The sequence below is a fragment of the Eulemur rufifrons genome, chromosome 5 (genome assembly GCF_041146395.1).
Source record: "Eulemur rufifrons isolate Redbay chromosome 5, OSU_ERuf_1, whole genome shotgun sequence".
Classification (NCBI taxonomy): Eukaryota; Metazoa; Chordata; class Mammalia; order Primates; family Lemuridae; genus Eulemur; species Eulemur rufifrons.
This window is the reverse complement of record NC_090987.1, coordinates 19,845,481-19,864,163: the sequence shown is the minus strand read 5'-3', so window position 1 is coordinate 19,864,163 and position 18,683 is coordinate 19,845,481. Positions and strand designations below refer to the sequence as shown.

Below are 18,683 nucleotides of genomic sequence, written 5' to 3'. Positions count from 1 at the left end.
TTAAAGATCCAGGAGGAGCTAATCTATTATTAGTCTAAAGAGGGCAGGATTGGTCAGAAAAGAAGAGCAAGGGAGGTTGCAACCCAGTTCATACAACTTCAATTCTAGAAGGATCTGGAAAGAGCCTCAGGGAGACTGTGGCTCAAAACTTCATTTGAAACTACAGGAACGAAAGATCAGCGAGGGGCTGTGATCTGCGGAGACTGCTCCAGCTCGCTAGTGATAGCACGGATACAAAGAGCCAGCCTCCCGATGGCTAGCCAAGCACACTGCCCCATGCCACGCTGCCTCTCCCTGCCAAAAATACGCTGTTATAAATCGGGCTCGAATTCTGAAAGGAAGAAAAATCTCAAGAATGACCACACAAAACACCCATCTGTACAGCACCGGGCAAAATTATGGTATTAAAATAACCACCTTAGTCAATGAGGTCAAATGGTAGATTGAACTAAAACATAACGAAGACACAAAACCTGAATCTAAGTTCTATTTTTCAAAGTAACTTCCAGAATGATGCTGGGCAAGAAATCTTCCTCTCTGGAAATTTCCCCAGTTATAAAAATGGATACTCATAGGACTTCTCAGTAGGCGAGCTCCTGGTGTTTTGACAGGGTCCATTCTTCCTTGGGACAGTCCTCCATGTTACAGGACACTCAGAATCCCTGGCTTCAAGCCAGTAGTGACCCCCGCCATTCTGACAACCAAAAATGCCCCCACACATCTTAAACTCCCTCACTGAGAACCACAAGGAAGATCTCCAAGGCCCTTGCTGGCTCTAAAATGACAGCAGGAGGCCACTACCCACCAGCAGGTGGAGTGGCAGGCTGGGGGGACAGGGGGCAGGCCTACCCGTAGATGTCCAGGACCCCGATGAAGGAGTGCTGCTTGAGGGACGTGTGCAGGGCCTTGTTGATGTGCTCCACGATCCAGCCGAACAGCTGGGCATAGATGTGCTTAGCCAGAGCGTTGCGGGCATTGAGCACCTGCTGCAGGGACATGGTCTTGACGTAGGTCTCCGAGGTGGTGACCAGCTTGCGATGGCACAGCCAGTGCTCCATCTGACTGTGCTCCACCCCTAGCAGTCGGCAGAAGTTGTTCAGGTGCTCATCCTGGGGCTGGGGGAGGTGGGGACACAGGTTCAGTTGGCACATGGAAGGCAACACCCCGACCCCCGCCGCCTTCTACACTCCTGTGCAGAGGGAAGATGAGCCAAACCCAAGGCCTCCCCAGCACTCCAGAACCCATCCCACCCCACACACTGCTAAGGGGGGGGGGTGACAATTAGAGCCTGTGACAGAGCGCTGCTCAAACTGATCATCACACCTGCTGATGGCCAAACTACCAGGGCTTTACAAAACAAAAGGCTCTCTCCACTTTTCCTGCCCCCTCCCTTCCATGCCAGGCTGCTGTCAAGAAACCTGTAGAAGGGGAGTCCTTGAGTGAAGGGAGCAGAATGAGAATTGATAGCTTAGGACAGGACGGTCCTTTCAGAACAACAAGCAGAGTCACACTAAACATACAAGACGTGCAGGGTTCTCGCGCGGTGCTTAACCCACAGCCCAGAAAGGAGTTTCTCTTCCTCCCTCTCAGAATTCTTCACTCACAAGCTTTACCTTTGACCAGCCCTGGGTTTGACCAGCTGTGTGCTTGGACATGAACTCAGGCTCAGGTCCCTCCTGAGGCTGGAGGGACCCTTTGAATGTGCCCTGCCACGCCCCCCCCTTAGGGGTCAGTGCCCCCTTCAGTGAAGTAACTCAGATGGGCCAGACCAGTGATTCCCTTATGGGTGGGCGGCTGGGATACTGAAGAATCACCTTGAGGAGTTTTTCAAATTACACGTGACACCAATGGGTATGTTCAGACGTGCTGGGCGAGAAACAGGCTGAAACTCGATGGGCGACGTCCCTCCCAATACTAACACTGTTCGGTCCCTCTACTTCTAAGCAGGCTCTCTTTCATATTAGCCTTGGTGACATAAAATCACCCATAATTGAACTTTAACTTTCTGAAAGCACTTAGTGGTTAGAGGAAAAGTTAATCAATGAGGAAAGCTGGAACACAAAGCAAGAACATGGAACAAGTTTTGACCAAGATCATTTGGAACAGTTTCAATGATAACATCAGACATGGAAAGAAACTTGGAATTCTTCTAGTTTAAGCTTCTTTTTTAATGAAGTAAGAGGTTGAGCCCCAGAGAGGTGCAATGAAATCACCCAGGTCCCCTGGGCTCAGGACTCCTGCCTATCCAGCTGCCTCTAAGGGCTACCTCTGAGCCTAGACCCTGCTCTACCCCAAAAACCTTGGAGCCTGACCTCGGAGCCACTGGGTCACCATATTTCCCACAGGGTCTTGTCTCATTTCACCACAACATATAAAGCTCTTGGATAATCCTTCCTGCCCACTCAGGGCACCCCACAGGAAAACCTGCTCATCCTTGGAGGTCCCTCTCTCCTGTTACACGTCCTCTCATCCAAATCCTCCTGAGAAAGCCAACAGCCAGCCTGGAGCCCGCTGGAGAGCTTACTAGCTCCGAGGCTGAAAGGGAATCCTTTAGGACACAATGTGCCACCTCCTAATGGCCCTAAATTGCTATGAGACTCATATTCTGATGAGGCTGCCTTGTAGGACTTAAATGAAGACTTGTTTGATGAAAATTAACACAGATAACTGTATGATTTCCCCCTTAACACCATAACCTCGAGGCCATTTTTCCTACCACAGATACTTAAAATCCATCTCCCCCAAACCAACAGTTAAAATGGAATGTCAGAGTAGGAAAGAACCATTCAAAATCATTAAGGCCAGTGTTTTTCCAAAATACAGTTTGTGCAAGAATAGTTGCAAAGAATATGAATTGCCTTTACTTAACACAAAGGGAGGAGGGATGGTACCCAGGCCAGACACAGCCAAACTAACTTGCTAATTCACCCGGGTGGCACAGAGAGAGAGAGAGAGAGAGAGAGGAGAGAGGAGAGAGGAGAGAGAGAGATATCTTAAGGAGCATTTACTGAACTTACTTAACCAAAGACTCACTATGTTCCTAAGAAATTGCCTGGGGATAAGGTTCCCAGGAAAACACCTTTGGAACTACCCTTTCTAATCTAACTACCCTTATTACTCAGGCAAGGAAAATGAGGCTAAATGAGGCCCCCTGCCTTGTGGCTAAAAGCTCCTAAGCCCAGCCTGGCAGGAGAACTGGCTTGGTCTGGACTGGGTGAGCTGCAGAGGCCCCTGTCTTCACACTCACTGGGCAGTAAGAATTTCCATGGCCACTTCCGGCCAGCAGCCTTTTCCTCCACAGCCATCCCCACCTCACCCTCCCTCCAAACGTAAAGCCATATGTAGCAGAGTTAAGTGCCTGGGAACTGCTTGGCAGGCAACAAGTTCAGAGGTGGCCAGTGTCCAATTTGTTCATCTGACCTATTTCCAAGAAATTCTTAATTGCTAGGCACAGCACCGCAGATGGATTCCCTGACATTTAAATGGCCTACCAGCAGCTAACATGACTGCCCAAGACCCGCGCACAGGCGCCCCTATTCCCATCCCCCCACCCTGGGCCTCATGCTGTGAGTGCAGTGGAGAAAGGACCTCAAGTTAGGAACCTGTCTGATGACCTGCTCGTCCCCTCCAGGTTTCCACCCACCACACGGGGCGTGGCTTGCTTCTCTCACCCCCCACCTTCCCTCCCTTGATTGAAGGTGCTGAAACTGAAACTGATTTAACATCCTGCAATTACATTTAGAAATAATTAAATGATGCTAAATCCATTAAAAATAGCCAGCATCATAGGTAGCAGATTAGTTTTACGGGCTCATATTGCCAAATTCAAGAAACAAATTGCCTCTGGTGTCCAAGTAATTGGACGCTGTTGCATTTCCAAGGTAACTCTGGCAGAAATGGAACACATTCTCATGCTTTAATTAAAAATGAAAATGACTGAGCAGAAGGCACACTGCTTGCAGATCAACGGCCTTTCCAATAGCCCTGGGTACGGGAGGAATAAACCAAATTTAGTCTGAGAGAAGGGCATTTAAGTAGTAAACACTTAAAGGTGCATTTCTGAAGCATACACTCCACGCTGGGTGCCACCAGGGCCACAGGCAGGTGGTGGGCAGCCCTCGCTCCAAGGCCTTGCTGTCCCCAGCTGATGGAGCCAGGCTGGCTGGGCCCTCTCCTGCCTTTGTCATCACCTGTCACTCTGACCTCAGAGGAATGTTCCTCTCTCTCAGCCTTAGGTTCTCCTCTCCTACAGAGGAGGACAGATGTGCTTAAGGTGCACTCTGGCTCTAACAACAAGGCAGGTGACAGTCGAGAACTCCATCCCTGGGAGCTCCGTGCCAAGGCCTTTCCACGCGAGGCTTCAGTGAATCCTCACACCAACACCGAGGCAGGTGGCATCACCCACACCCCACTGAGGGGGAAACAGAGATTAGGTAACTTGCCCTAACTCCCACATCCAGTGGCAGAACCAGGATCTGAACCCTGGCAGCCTTGACCCCCAATCCTCACTCCCCACCAGTTCTCCATACAGGTCCAAAGGCAGAACAGCACAAGCCTCGCCCAGACCACACCCCTGCACTTCAAACCCTTCTGGACTCCCTGCTGTCAGAGAAAGGGCTGCGGCCCATGTGGGATCCAAACTGCCACCTCTCAGGCCACCTCCCCAACCTGCACGCTCCCATCCACTCTCTCCAGGCGGGCCCTAGCAACCCACCTCCGACAGTGTCCACATGAACACCCAGGAGGTAGGAGGGGGAGAGGCACGACGGAAGTGGCCCTGGAGTCTAGTGGGGAAATGAACTCAGATCAAATCACTAATAAATACTTCTCACCTGAAGGGCCCCCAGAGGCCAGGTGTAGGGGACCAGTCACAGGCTCAGACATGCCTCACTACAGGCTCAAGCCTTAGCTTTCCAAAGAGGCCCCAGCATAGCCCAACAGCAGGTGCCCAGCGTCCCCGGCCCTGGTTCTCGTGCTCACCAATCCCACGGTGAGCTCAGAGTCTCCCCGAATCCCACTCTCAGGTGTGTTGCCCTGAGTCCTACAACCCTCAGCTGGTCACCTATCCTTCTACTTCCTGGGAGCCTCCCCAGTGTCCCCCACTGCGCTAGATGCTGGTGATACAGCAATGAGCAGGAACAGTCCCTGTCCCTGGAGTTTGGACTCACAAGGGAGAGAGGGGGGCAGCAATTAATCACAAGAAATGCAAAACCACCACACCATGGAGAAGAGGCACACAGTGCTGAACCAACCCATGATGGGGTGTGTGGCCAGGACGTGGCCCTGAGAAGGGTGGGGGATTGGGGGCCCAGGGAACATGTGTCATTCTTGCCTGCATCTTACCAGCCTGAGCCAGGAGTTGGTCAATGGAAACATTCCTAACCTCACCCATCCCTGACACAGGCAGAGTATGGCTGCCCTACGGAAGGCACAGGACATTTACTGGGCTGCGTGCAGCAGGGAGGCACAGACGCTCTATGCCTTTGTCAAGAGGGGAAGATGTCAGGGGCAATGCCACACTGGCCCTGACGACTCGGATTAGGGCAAGGTTTGTCGTGCACTGGAGGCCCATCCACCACCTGCCAGACCACAGGTCCTTCTCCACACGTCCCAGTCTCTCTCATGGCATCACCACTGCCAGTCCCACTGCACTGGCCCCCAACCCGCAAGGTGCGTGCACACACACACAGGCTTCCCACTGGGCCCAAGTGAGTGAGCCTCAAACCTCTCACGAGGCTGCAGAGTCCATGCCAAGGATGACAGCAGGCCTGACAAGCCCAGGGGCCCCCTCAAACCCAAGTCATTTCTCATTTAGGGAAAGTGCACGGGGCAAGGGACACAATGAGCTCTGCCAGCTCCCAGCCACAGTGCAGGTCTTCCCCTCCCATAAAGGCAGGGCCGGTCTGAAGTTGTCATAACCCCAATGCTAGACAAACAGTAGGAGGTTAATAAATGTCCACCCAATTGAGAAAGCATCAGCTTGTGAGCGGCATGGACACGTGCCCACAGTCATACCCTGCAGTGTGTAGCGCTGTCTTCTGTATTTCGCCAGCATCTGGTTACTTAAATTCCAAGTCCTTGGAAACAAGAATCACACTTTGTGTACTTCCCTGGGACCTGGCCATCAATGGGCACAAAGTGGGTGTAAAATAAACAGCTGCAGATTCACTTCTTCATGGCCGGAATCCCAGTTTCAGCCTAGCCCACCACCACTAAATTCCAGAGAAGCACGACAACTGCTTTCAGAACTACTGTGTAGTACTTACTCCACTGCCCACCACCTACCACAGATCACTGGGCACCAGGAAAATCACCTTCACACTGGGCATTTATGGAGCACTTTACAGCTTGCAGTACTCACAGATGGCTCGCTTCATCTGCCTCATGCTGTCAGAATCTTGGCAAGTGCTGCCACCTCTGTCCACCCCACCAGACTGTAAGCTCCTCTGAGGCAGTCACCAAGCACGGTGCCCAATGCCCTTTCCTCTCCTTGCAACAGGGACCTCCGTCTGGAGCTCAGACAGTACTCAGTGAATCGATACGTTATGGAATTCCACGTACCTCGGGGTACTCGGAAAATCAACCCATCAAAGAGAATTTATTAAATAGCCACCAAGCTCCCTGCCCTTGGCGACAGAAATGTGCTGACAGCTGATTGCAAAAGGATTGGTTCTTTTAAAAAAAATTATCAGCGAGTGAACAGAAACCATTACTGTTCAGAATAAATAACCTATGAGTGTCCTCTGAGCACAGAGACACATCTCTGTCGCATCTAACAGCAAGAACAGGGTAAACTGTGTATGTTTTATCTCCGGTGTTGGGGTGAAACTTACTGATATGCTACAGGAATCCCCGTCGCGCTCGGCCTGAATCTCCACACTTCCGAGGTGCAGGATAGAAGCAATTATCTTAAAAATGCTTATCTGATGGGATTCTCTCACTCCTAAGAGGGGAAGAAAAAAATGAATGAATGACACTCAATATCCATGGCAGGATGGAAAAGACATTTTTTTAAAAGGACTTTTAAAAAAATACAGTTTGATTTCCGTTCTGGCCCAGTGACTCCTAAAACGATCCAGGCTCCTCACCAAGTAATTGCCACTCACAGTAACAGCTCGGAGGGCAAAGGGGCTCCCCAGACTAAAAACGAAATATCCTCACTCTGATTGTCCCGATCAAACCAGATGGGTCATGCTACCACTTTAACTTCTCAAAGAGCAAAGGCCAGGCAATGCTCCTGCAGGCTCATTTGGGACTTCATTTCAACCAAACACGGTATGCATGTTTTTATGAGTTTAACAAGAATGGTCATTTATCTGCAATCATTCTTTTCCCCCCCAACATAATATCCTACAAACATTTGTGACACATCCACAGCACCAACAGGGGAGGAAGAGGAGAAACTTCTGGGATTGGCGTTTCAGGGGCTGGCTCATGGCCATACACATAGATGCGGGCTGCCGTTGGCCACACTATATGCACCTTCACAGTCACAGACAGACACACCAACCCCAGAACCACTGTGGCAGCAATCACCTGGTGTCAAATTTGATACTTACCTACATGAATTACCAAAGGCATGGATAGTATCCTGGAATTTATGTTTAGTTTGAAGGCATCAGCATTTCTTTTTAAATTACAGAACACTTCAGGACTTATTTAAGAAAGACCACAGAATAATAAAATGAACACCAGCAAACCTATCACTCACTTTAAGAAATCCAGTGTCCCCCACATTCCACCCATCAACAGTTCTTTATTTTTAAGGCAATACTTTACTCAGGCTAAAAAAAAAAAAGTCAGTATCACCTATATAAACAAGAGGCACAGATGTCTCAGGCTAGGGTTAAAAAATTTCCCCATATAATCCACAACGTGGGCAACCCAAGCATAAACTGAACAAACTTAACTCTAGGCTTTAGTGTTAGATGACCACTACCACGTAAGCTTCACAGGGGCAGAGAATTACTTCTAAGTTTTTATTATGCAAAATTTCAAAACATACAAAGTAAATAACGTAACGAATCCCTGTTCTTCCATCATCATCATATCCTCAGTGCCTAGAACAGTGCCTGGCACATAGGTGCTCAGAAACATGAATCATGGAACAACTGAACTGGTGACTGTTGACACAGAATGCGAGTGGTTGTGGATCTCTACAGAAATATGTGCATTATTCAAATGCATGATTTTATTCAGTCTAATAATCCAAAAAACAACCAGAAGCCTAAGAATTTAGGCATCCATCCCAGTTCCGTGAATACCTGGGAAAGCCAGAAACTGGTGTCCAGGACAAGATGGGAAGCTGGACGCTTGCATACGCCTGCGAGGGGTAAGGCCCTGGGCTTTTGGTCTTTGCTTAGAGCATCGTAACTCTCAGGCAAGTCCCATTAGAAGCACCAGTAAGAAGGGGGTGCTGGAACCACCATGGGGTAAGAGGGCTACGCTGCTCAGACACCAGCTTTTCTCTCCCCACTTCACTTACTTTAGGAATCAGCGCTCTGTCAATTTCTAAAGACCTATCCACCCTACAATGGTAGGAATTTAAGAGGTATATAGAGAATGAATATTGAATCCTAACAACAGTTAGGATCCCTGCACTACACTGATAAGATCCCTTCTTAGTACGGGATCCTTTGATAAGCAGTACCTCACTGTGGGCAGCAAAAATCAAAACAAAAGCCAAACAATAATACACAGGGAGTGAAACAGGAGTCAGCGACCTGTGGTTTACAGCCCACGGCCTGTTTTTATACACAAAGTTTTATTAGAACACGATCATGCCCACTTGCTTGCATGTTATCTATCCCTACTTTCATAATACAACAGCAGAGCTGAGCAGCTGCAACAGAAACCACGTGGTCCACAAACCTAAAACATTTACTATCTTGTCCTTTAAGAAAAAGTTAGCCAACTCCCCAGAGTCGTAAAAAACAAATAAATAAGGACGTGTGTGCTAAAGTGTACGGAAGAAAGTCTTACTAAAATAATTTTACATAAGGGATCTGCTTTGAGAGTTAAAGTATCCAATCTCTTTAGAGCCTTGGAGGGAACGACCCTCTCCTTCTATCAGCTCATGCCCACTGCTCATACCAGCACTAAAAGGGTAGCCGCCAGAGGCCTTTGTTCTTGGACAAACTGGTCAGAATGTATCCTGCTTAATATCACGGCTTCTCCAAATCTACCGCCAATTCTGGAGAATAGGACCGGCATGTGATGCTGGGGAAGTCGGGGGCCAGTTATCAATCTATTGTCTTTCAGCTTCAATCCTCCCCTCTTTGCCCTGGTTTGTGAGACTAGAGCTGGACCCTGTAAACGCTTCTCCTGTGCCGACTGGTGGAATGTCAGGCTTGCTCAATAGAGGGCAATGGTGATCTGCACGGCGACAGCAAGAGAAGACATTTCTCTTCCTGGTTCTAGTCCTGCACAGTTATCATTCATCAGGCCCAGCGACCTCCCTGATGAGCTCCAGCTGTGCCTGCCGGCCTGTCTCCCCACCAGCCGTGGCTTTTAAGCAGTTCTGCCTTCCCCCCACCCCTCACATACCCTCTGACAAGTTCCTCCATCACGTCCTCTACAGCAGTGAACTAAACCTCAGTGGGGTGGGGACTGTCCTGTTCCCTAGTTCCTTTATTGCTGCTCTTCTTGCCCTAGAGACAGCAGCTGTTCTTTTGCACCTGCTACTTCTGGATGCCTTAAAGTCCACTTTTATCCCTTTTATAGTTAATCTCCTACTACTGCTCTAGTTAACATTTACATCAATTTTTCCCCGTTGGAATAACCAGTGTGGCTCCTGTCTCCTAACTGGTATTTCATAGGTACAAAATACAAATCCCATCTACATACCAGTTACACTGAGAACTGACCAGCGCTGGGATCTTGGCACACAAGGGCCTGGTTTCCTCCCCATTCAGAGATTAGGGCATGTCATGTTTGGCCATGTTTTATTTGGACAACGGACAGAATTTCCCTGACCTTCCACCAACGTACCTAACACATGCTGCTCTGGGTTAGTCACATGGCTCAGAAGCCCAATATTCTGTCAAGGAAGGGGTTGGGGAAAACAAAAGGGCCATCCTGAGCCACGGCTTGGGTTTCAGACCGACCTCTGGAGCTTTCCTCCTTCTGGCTGCAGGTCCCAGGAATTTAACAATTCAACCTCCCAACTAAGAAAGGCTTTACACCTTCCACCTTCCCACCTGGGGGCTCTTCTCCCCTAAAACTGGCAGGGGAAAGGGACAACCGCGTTCAGCTCTACTGTTCCCTCCTGCCCCTGAAGGACAGAGAGAAGTTCTTGTCTTAAAGACTCCAATGCTAAGTCTAAATGGAAACAGCTCACAGAGTTAACACTGTGAGACAAAGCTACCAGACGGCTACAGCCCGTTTCCAACTGGGAGCCGGGTTTGATGAGCCCCGGTATACACATGGTTTGATCCCAACAGTGTCCTTTTTGCTAGAGCACATTGCCTGCACACCCGTCTGGCCTACTGTATCAAGAAACACAGCCATCCTTTCTTTTCCTTCCAGTGGTTCCAATGGCCTGAGCAGGTAGAAAGGGACATTTCCCAGCACCTGAGAGAGGGGCTCTCAAAACCTTACTTTTAAGAAAGGGCAACAAAGCTCCCAGTTTTAAGCTGGGGAGCCTAAGGGTTGGGACGGATAAGAAAGTATGACAATACCCACCAAGGGTAGGAGGGTGTCCCCCGTTAGCACATGCAGGTTGGCAAGTAAAGGGGCTGTCACCTTGGTTCCCACCTCCAGGACCATCAGCCTCCAGGGCCTGCTTCTCCCAGTGAGAAGCGCCTTACCGAGCAGCGTGAAGGCTTGCCGTGTCTTCTCAAAGTCCTCAGCGTCATCCACACCCTCGATGGACGTGTCTCCTCCCTGTGACGTGTAGAAAAAGTCCTCCGCGCTTGCTGGGGGAGGCAAGGAAGTAAGACATGAGTCACTGGGGAGCGCGTCATCCTGCTTCCCCACAGACGAGGATTTCGACCCCTCAGCAAGCTACTCCCGACCACGGTTTAGTTTAGTCCCAGCTGGATGCGAAACCCTTTAAAACAGTCTTCATCCCCAGTGGAGAATGGCAGACAAAACTGAATAGAAGAGAATTACACTGACAGAACGTGCTGCTGTATTTGTGTACAACTGGCATGGGACAACATGTTAACACAAAAGATAAATAAGTCACGGAGAGTTCAATTTAATAAGATTCACGACAGATTTGGTTTTTAGATCCATGCAAGTAAAATGTATACCCACCCTAGAATCAGACTTCTGTGACCTTAGATAACCTTAGTCTAACATCTGACAAACAAAGGTCAGTGATGTGCCCCAGGTGATGTGCTTTTTTGTGTGTCGTACAAAGTTGGGGCACACTGGAACTACGTAGGCACATGAACAAATGCAGGCTGAGACCCTTACGAGTTTGTTCTCATCCCCAGACTAATTATTCTTCCGTCGGGCCTCTGGCAAAAGATGTAGGGACAGTTGGCAAGGAGGGTCCCAGGTTGTGTCTGAGAATTCAAAGCCACCCTCAGCGGAGGGCAAAACTGCAACCAGCCCTGGGAGTATCCGCTCTGTAGGGAGGATGGTACAGTCAGCCCTTGCGAGGGAGCTGCACTCACATCAGCAGTCAGGGCAACTGCACACGGTCAAAGTCGCCCTTAGAAGTCACTTGAACCTTTTATAAGATGCAGTACTGTGTGTGGTACGACCCTGCCTGGTACTTTGTGTTCTAAGTGATTAATGTTTGATTTGACAAGACGCCCAAACTGGACACTGGCTGGTTTCTCTCTTCCCCTGAAAACCCCAGTAAAATTCTTTTCCCTTGACCTGCGTGTGTGCAGCTGAACACACATCAGTTAAACGCGCTCAGGTGCAGCTTCACTGCAGCTCCCAGTCCTCCTTCAACACCCTGTCCCTCCAGTTTGATCTCCCAAGAGCTTCTGGAGCCTCTCCATCTCGACTGCCACTGCCCTGGGTCTGCCCTTCAGCATCTGTCGTCTGGGGACCATTGCACAAGACTCTACACAGTTCTTTCTGCTTCTCTGCCTGTCCCTTCAAATCCACCTCCAAAACCCAGTAGCTCTGATCACACCATCCCCCTGCTTAGAGCCCTTTCAGAGACTCCACTGCCCTCAAGGCGAAGGTCAGCACCCCAGAACAGCCTAGGGCCCTTCTGTGAAGTGGCCGCCTCTAGCCCTCCAGACTCATGGCTTATTCCTGCCCTCCCCATCTCTGTGTTCCCAACATACCGATTTCCTTATAGTCACTCATCTGCTCCACCCTCTGTCCACGTCTTCAGTTGTCCCTGCCTACCCCCCTTCCCCCTTCCCCCTTCCTCACCTCTGCCCGTTTCCCACATTGTAGCCTAGCTGCAAGCCATACAGAGCTATGTCCACCCCTCCAGCCTGCTAAGCACGTGTTGCCAGGCCAGCTAGGCAGTGACAGAGCCCAGCCCCAAACCTCAGTCTGAGCACACAACCCGAGATATGACCACCAGGCCACCCTGCCCACAGGCAGGAGTCAGAGTATCAGTGGTGTCCTGAGGGTCGGCCTCCTGGACAAGTAGCAAACACACTCAGGTGCAGCCAAGGCACCTGAACCAGAGTGAAAAGACTTTAGCCCTGTGCTCACTCATAGCCTCGGCAGAAGCAAATTTTGATGAGAAAAACTATATCAGAGCTTAGAAGACAGTATATTTAGCTCTTGCCTATCTAAGCACTCTCTAAGCTCTGGCACAGAGCATACAAGTTTCAAAGGCTCCATATAAAAGCACCAATTCTTTTCTCCCTTTACACTCCCCTTTCAAAGTATCCCAATCGATGATTTTTATAGTGCCCATCTGAGCAAGACTATCTGTATTATTTACTCCCATTCTGCAGACAAGCAAACTGAGAAACACAGGGCTTTTTAAGGGGTTCCCAGGCTCACTCGGGGTTTGGTCCAGCCTGGGAGCCCATTCCTTGACTCTCCCATCGTAAAGGTGACCATTTATGGCATGCCAGGACTTTGCCATAAACACACCCCAACTCATCATCAAGTGTCAGCCAAACACATCAGAGTCACCTGAGACTCCAAGGCAGGACACTCGACTTCCATATTAGCGGGAAGGCGCTTTCGGCATCTTTCAAAGACCTTCGTTTTCAGCAGTCAGGGCCCTGCTGCCTGCCTGAGTCGGACAGACCACCCCACCTTCCCTGCTCCCAGTTCCTGAACTCAGGCCCAGCGGGGTGACCTCCTTAGGCCAAGACTTATCACTGCAGGGGCCACCTGGGCCACTCACAGCACTCTCTACTGCATAACCTGAATCCAGTCAAAGTGATCATCTTTCCATCTGCTGTAAGGCTTCCAGACCGCCGTAACAAGAGACACCAAACATGATTCAGTCTGTCTCCCCCACCTGCTTGGCCCTGCCTGGGTCTCAGCTCTCCTTTTAGGCCCATGAAGCCAGCTCTGACCACCCCATCCCAAAGCAATTTCTCTCATCTTCCAGTCTGGGTCTCTTTTTACTAAGAATTCCCCAGGAGAAATATACCAGAAGTCTCCTATTAACTGGCTCACCAGGCAGCCATCAGATCAAAAAGTGAACAGACCACAAGGGGGCAAGAACCCAATAAGAGCACTGGACCATCAAGTCCAAGGTCATGGGCTTGCACCTCACCTGGGGAGGCTATGCTGACCTGTGCAAGGCCAGAGAGGTTGTTTAAAAAACTGTATCAATGCACCTATAGAAGTGAAAAAGGGCTGTTTATTCCTGTGTGGTTTTTACCATCATTTATTTACATTCTAACAAGTTACCTACTGGACTTTTTTTTTTAAAAAAAAAATCTCCCCCTGAGGTCATTTTAAATTCAATAGACCAACAATGCAGCAGAGGAAGAGTGTGGATTACTAGATGCAAACCTGTGCCCTCTACCCTCAGACAGATTCACACCAGACCAAGGGATCTTGCAGAGATTTCTGTGCATCTGAATGGCATGTTTTAGGGCAACAAGAGGGCGAAGAATGCCAGGTAGCCTACATATTCACTTAGAGCCCCTGGCTAGTCCTTCATTTATTTGAAGCTTCCAGCTACTCAGCTGGGGTTATCAGAGGAACTAAGTGCCAAGCTTTAGGGCTCACAGCCAATCTCACTTCCAGGCAGCAGACAGCCTCACACCAGAGCACAGCGCTCATCAAAGGCTCTCGCTTCACTCCAAGAAGTTCTCAGACAGCTCGTGCAGGTGCAAGAAATTGATCAAATTGGGTCGTTTGCAAGTGCTGCAGCCAGGGCCCCAGGGAATCTGCACCTTGCAGAGACACTGAATTAGGAAAGGTCATTTTTAACCTCAGCACAACTTGCATAAATGAAAAAAAATTAGGAGGATTTCTTCCCTATTACCTTAAAGTCACAACTGGGACCCAGTGATCCAAATTCAGCCCAATAGATCTTGCCAAAATCTGTTTGTTTTCTACAAAACTGACCTGAGGGGGGGAAAAAAACTGCATCTCCTGCAATTTGTTCCTGAAAAGCCCTGCTGGGCCCACATCCCCCTCTGGGAAGGGAAAAAGACAACGGCAGTGGCCCGTATCAAGGCTGCCTACCTGGGCACCTGGGACTGACAGCCAATCCCAGAGCCACGAGCGCCAGCTCAGGGCAGTGCACAAACAAGGAGTGCTCAGCACCTGCTTTGCTTAGCAGGTAACACACACGCCTTGTCCTCAGGAGTTTACGACGTCCCTACGAGGATCAGACCAGTAAGGACTGAATAGTGGGAGAACAGGACAAAACCAGCACAGTGGATGCCAGCCGGAGCTTCCTCCTCTGGTCTTGGTTTCAACATTACCTCGCAGGGGACCCTTTTAGCCACCTGAGCTATGCTTCCTTCAGCACAGCCCTTAAATCGCTCTCTATGGTGACTGGAGAGCTAAGCAGGGGCAGGGCATACACTGCCTTGTTCTGTGCCGCATCCCTGGCGCCTCACATGGCCAGAGTAGGGTTTGATGAACAAACACTAAGCTGCATGGTACAGACATCAAAGCTACTGGGACTCATAGGCAAGTAAGCAGCGTTACGAGGGCAGACCTACACTGGACCACTGTATGGATTTTAGCTGCTGGGAGCACAGGTGGGTCTAGTGCTGGGCCCCCCAGGATGCCAAGACTCAGGTCAGGGACAAACAAGCCTCAGAGTCTGCTTCTCACACAGCTGCAGAGAGATCCACCAACCTGACAGGCACACAGCTCTTCATACCACCTGCTAGTTTTGCACCTCCCCACACGGCCCCGAGACACAGACACAGCAGGCCAGGACGGGATGCTCGGCAGCCGCCAGGACACTGCTGAGCCCCCGGCTCGCCCTCCCCACCCAGGGGGCTGAGGAATCAGTACTCTACCACGAGGCCCGCATAGAGAGGTGGGCAAGACTCCAGGCCCAGGGAGAGGTGCTACAGGGCACGGAATCAGAACGAAAGCCTGCTCACTCCTCCAGTGGCTGCACACCAACAGCCTCAAAGAAAACAGAACCTGCTGCCGACCCTCAGCAAGCAGCAGTGGTGGAAGCAAAGGGTCGTGCCCACCCATCTGACGGGGACAGCACGGTGACTCATCCACTGGCTCCCGGGCAGAGGCGCTCTGGGTTGCACCGGTGTGGGTGCTCTAGAGGCCTCGGTGCCTCTTTGGGAGACATCAGACAGCCCAGCGGTCCGGAGCCTCGTGCAACTAACCCCTCTATCCTCTGTGGCGACGCCCATGCTTCCTGGACACAGGTCCTCGAGCCACCCCAACTTTGCCCTGCTCCGTCTTCACACCCCTGTCTCAATCCTTAAATATGACTTAAAATGCACTGGCTGCAATTAAGTGTTACCTAAATCTCTAGATCCTTATGGTTGGGATACATTTCTTATGACGCCTAAGGTGGAAACATACCTTTCGAAATAGTAACACACGCAGACTCATGCTATGCAAAACACGCTTCCACCCCTGCCTCTTAGCCTCTCACACGCTTTCTTTGGTAGGAGACCTGGATACAATTAACCCTCTTTTACTAATCGGGTAGCGAAGGTCACAGAAGCCTAGAGGACATGGCCACAGCAGGGGCAGAGCTGAGACAAGAACCCACAATGAAGGGCTTGGAGCAGAGCCCCAGCTGACAGCCCTGTGGGGGGCCCACCCCAGAGGACAGGCATGCACCTGGTGACTTACTCAGTGCGAGCTCCTTAAACTCCGGAAGATTGGCAGCGGCACAGAGCTGGTAAAAGATGTGGTAATTCCTCTCGTCATCTGCCTGGAGGAGGAAAAAGTGAAGCTGTTTTAGGGCAGTGACCTCCAAAGACTGTCCCCTCATCCTTTGTAACTCAGTGCTCCAGCCAGTGGGGCCCAGCCCCCCCCCCTTCTTGATGTTTTCCTCCACACCTCTCCCACCTTCAATTCCCACCTCCCCATTTTCCATTTGCTAGGACGGGGCCTTCCTCCAGCCTGAGAATTTTTACCGCGACTTATATAAAACCATGTGTTTTCTTTTTCTTTCTATATAAAACATCACTGCTCTTCCACTAACAGTGGGGTCAGTCAACAAACGCTCATTCAGACTCCCGTGCTGCCTGGCTGACATCCTGTGGGTTGCCAGCTCTCCCCTGGGAGGCTGAGCCAAGCAAAAGCTGCACTGGCCCGTAACATCAGTCGGGGAGGTCGGGAAAGGCCCTCGAGTCCAGACAGGACTCCCAGTGGACACTTGCAGCTGACCTGGCTGTTCGCTGGCTGAGTGGGGGTGGGGTGGGCATTCAGGGGGCCTGAGCAAAGAGAGGGAAGGAAGCCCCGGGGGTGTCCAAGGAAGAGCCGTGAGCAGAACATCTGGTCTGCGCCTGGCACAGCAGGCTGTTCCCCTGCTGCGGTGAAATGAAGGATGTGGGTTGCCAAACCAACCTATGATGTGCAGAGAAAATCCGGGCAAAAAGGGGTGTGGGGAGCTGGTTAAAAAAATTCATTACGTGTAAGCCAAGCATCAGCATGGAGACAGGACCAAGAAACCAGCAGCTGAGGAGATTCTGATGTCCCCGCTGAAGGCGGCTGAAACGTGAGGACCAGGAAGCCATTTAATCCAAGGCAAGAATGTGCCGCAGACAAACCAGGACATGCGCCATCACCCCAGTCCAGCCATGGGAGGGAAGAGGGAGCTGGAGGAGGACAGTTGTTGGGGCTGTGGGCTGCACCAACCCCCACCAAAGGCAAGGCGGAGAAGGAAAAGGTTGCAAAGAATGGTGGGGCGGGAGGAAATGAAAGCTAAGCAAAGAACAATGAACAAGAAGAAGTGGGACCTCCATTTATTTGAAAAGGGAACTAAGTCGGTAGCCGAGAATATATTTTAATTACCAAATAAGAAGGTTCCAACTGTTTCTCAGTCTTCTAAGATCAAGTGCAAAGAAGAAGGTTCTAAAGGAAGGTGAAACCCACAGACCGTCTATGACATTCCTCTGATCATAAGATTTTAAAATCCATGAGGAAACGGACTGTCTTGCTCTTTGCTGTATCTTAGGTGTCTAGCACAGGGACAACACATAATAGGCACTCAATAAACGTTTGCTGATGGAATCTAAAAACAATACTGTGTAAAAGGTTTTTGAGGCCTCTTGCCTATACCATTCAGATGAACACACTTACTGGTGAAAGGAAAGAGAAGCAAAAGAACAAGCACATCCAATTCCAGGGTCAGAAGATGAGATGCTCTTCGGGCACAGGGAGCAACAAGTGAGGGCGTCAACCATGAGAGACACACAAAGGGCCCGAGACCTCCCGCTCACCTGGAAGACCACTCTGGACTTCTCCAACAGGTAGGTCCTCATGTTGGCCCCGATGATGTGATACCTTTTGTCAAAGCCAATCTGAATATACTTTCCAAAGCGACTGCTGTTGTCGTTGCGAGTGGTTTTGGCATTTCCGATGGCCTGTACGGACCAAACGAGAGAGGTGTGCAAAAAGTGAGGGCTTTCTGGATTTCAGGATCATATGCTTGTGGCAGAACCTGCCTCACATGCCTCTCTCTCTCCCTTCCTTACAGAACCCCTCTGCTACTGGGTTGACAATAGGCTGGGCTTAAAAAAAAAGAATAGATAAAATCCCTTCATTTTCCAGCCTCCTTTGCTCCTAAGGATGGCCAATGAGAGTAATGAGATCCTTGGTGGGTTCTTCAAAGGTGGGTTCTTCAAAGGAGACTGATTAGGTGGAAGGTGCACCCCGTTGTCCCTCCCTCCCTTCTTCCCGCCTGGGATGCACATGTGACGGCTAACACTGCAGCAGTCATCTTGGGACCACAAGGGAAAGGCTTGAAGAACCACAGAGACCGCAACTCTGACACCCTTGAGCCACTAAACCAATGCCAGTGCCCACTAGCTGAGCTTTTTGTGAAAAAAGTAAGCTTCCCTGTGCTTAACCCACTTTGACCTGATCTCCACGACTAGGCAGTCAAATGTCATTCCCAACTGATAAATGATACTTCCTAGAAACAGACCACAAATGGACATGCCCCTCACCTCATTACCAGGGAGACTCAGGAAGCCATCACCCCTCCTGGCATCATTCCCACACGGCAGCATAAGCGCAGTTTAAAACACTAGACAGTAATTTCTAAAGTGAGTGGCTAAGCGACTGATCTCATTGCATGAATATTCACTTTCTATAGAACATCACATTGCCAATGCATCGGC

The 18,683-nt window shown here is 50.2% G+C and overlaps 1 protein-coding gene across 2 annotated transcripts in view; it reads right to left on the bottom strand.

Annotated features, from left to right (window-relative positions):
• Positions 1-18,683, bottom strand: part of MYO5B (myosin VB) — a 273,903-nt gene that overhangs the window by 99,332 nt on the left and 155,888 nt on the right. For both annotated transcript variants that reach the window (XM_069468426.1, XM_069468427.1), the window contains exons 6-10: positions 17,781-17,924; positions 16,186-16,267; positions 10,809-10,916; positions 6,834-6,943; positions 850-1,115 (exon numbers count right to left, since the gene is read on the bottom strand). In XM_069468426.1, coding sequence (XP_069324527.1) covers positions 850-1,115; positions 6,834-6,943; positions 10,809-10,916; positions 16,186-16,267; positions 17,781-17,924 — 710 coding nt within the window. The remainder of the gene's footprint in view (positions 1-849; positions 1,116-6,833; positions 6,944-10,808; positions 10,917-16,185; positions 16,268-17,780; positions 17,925-18,683) is intronic.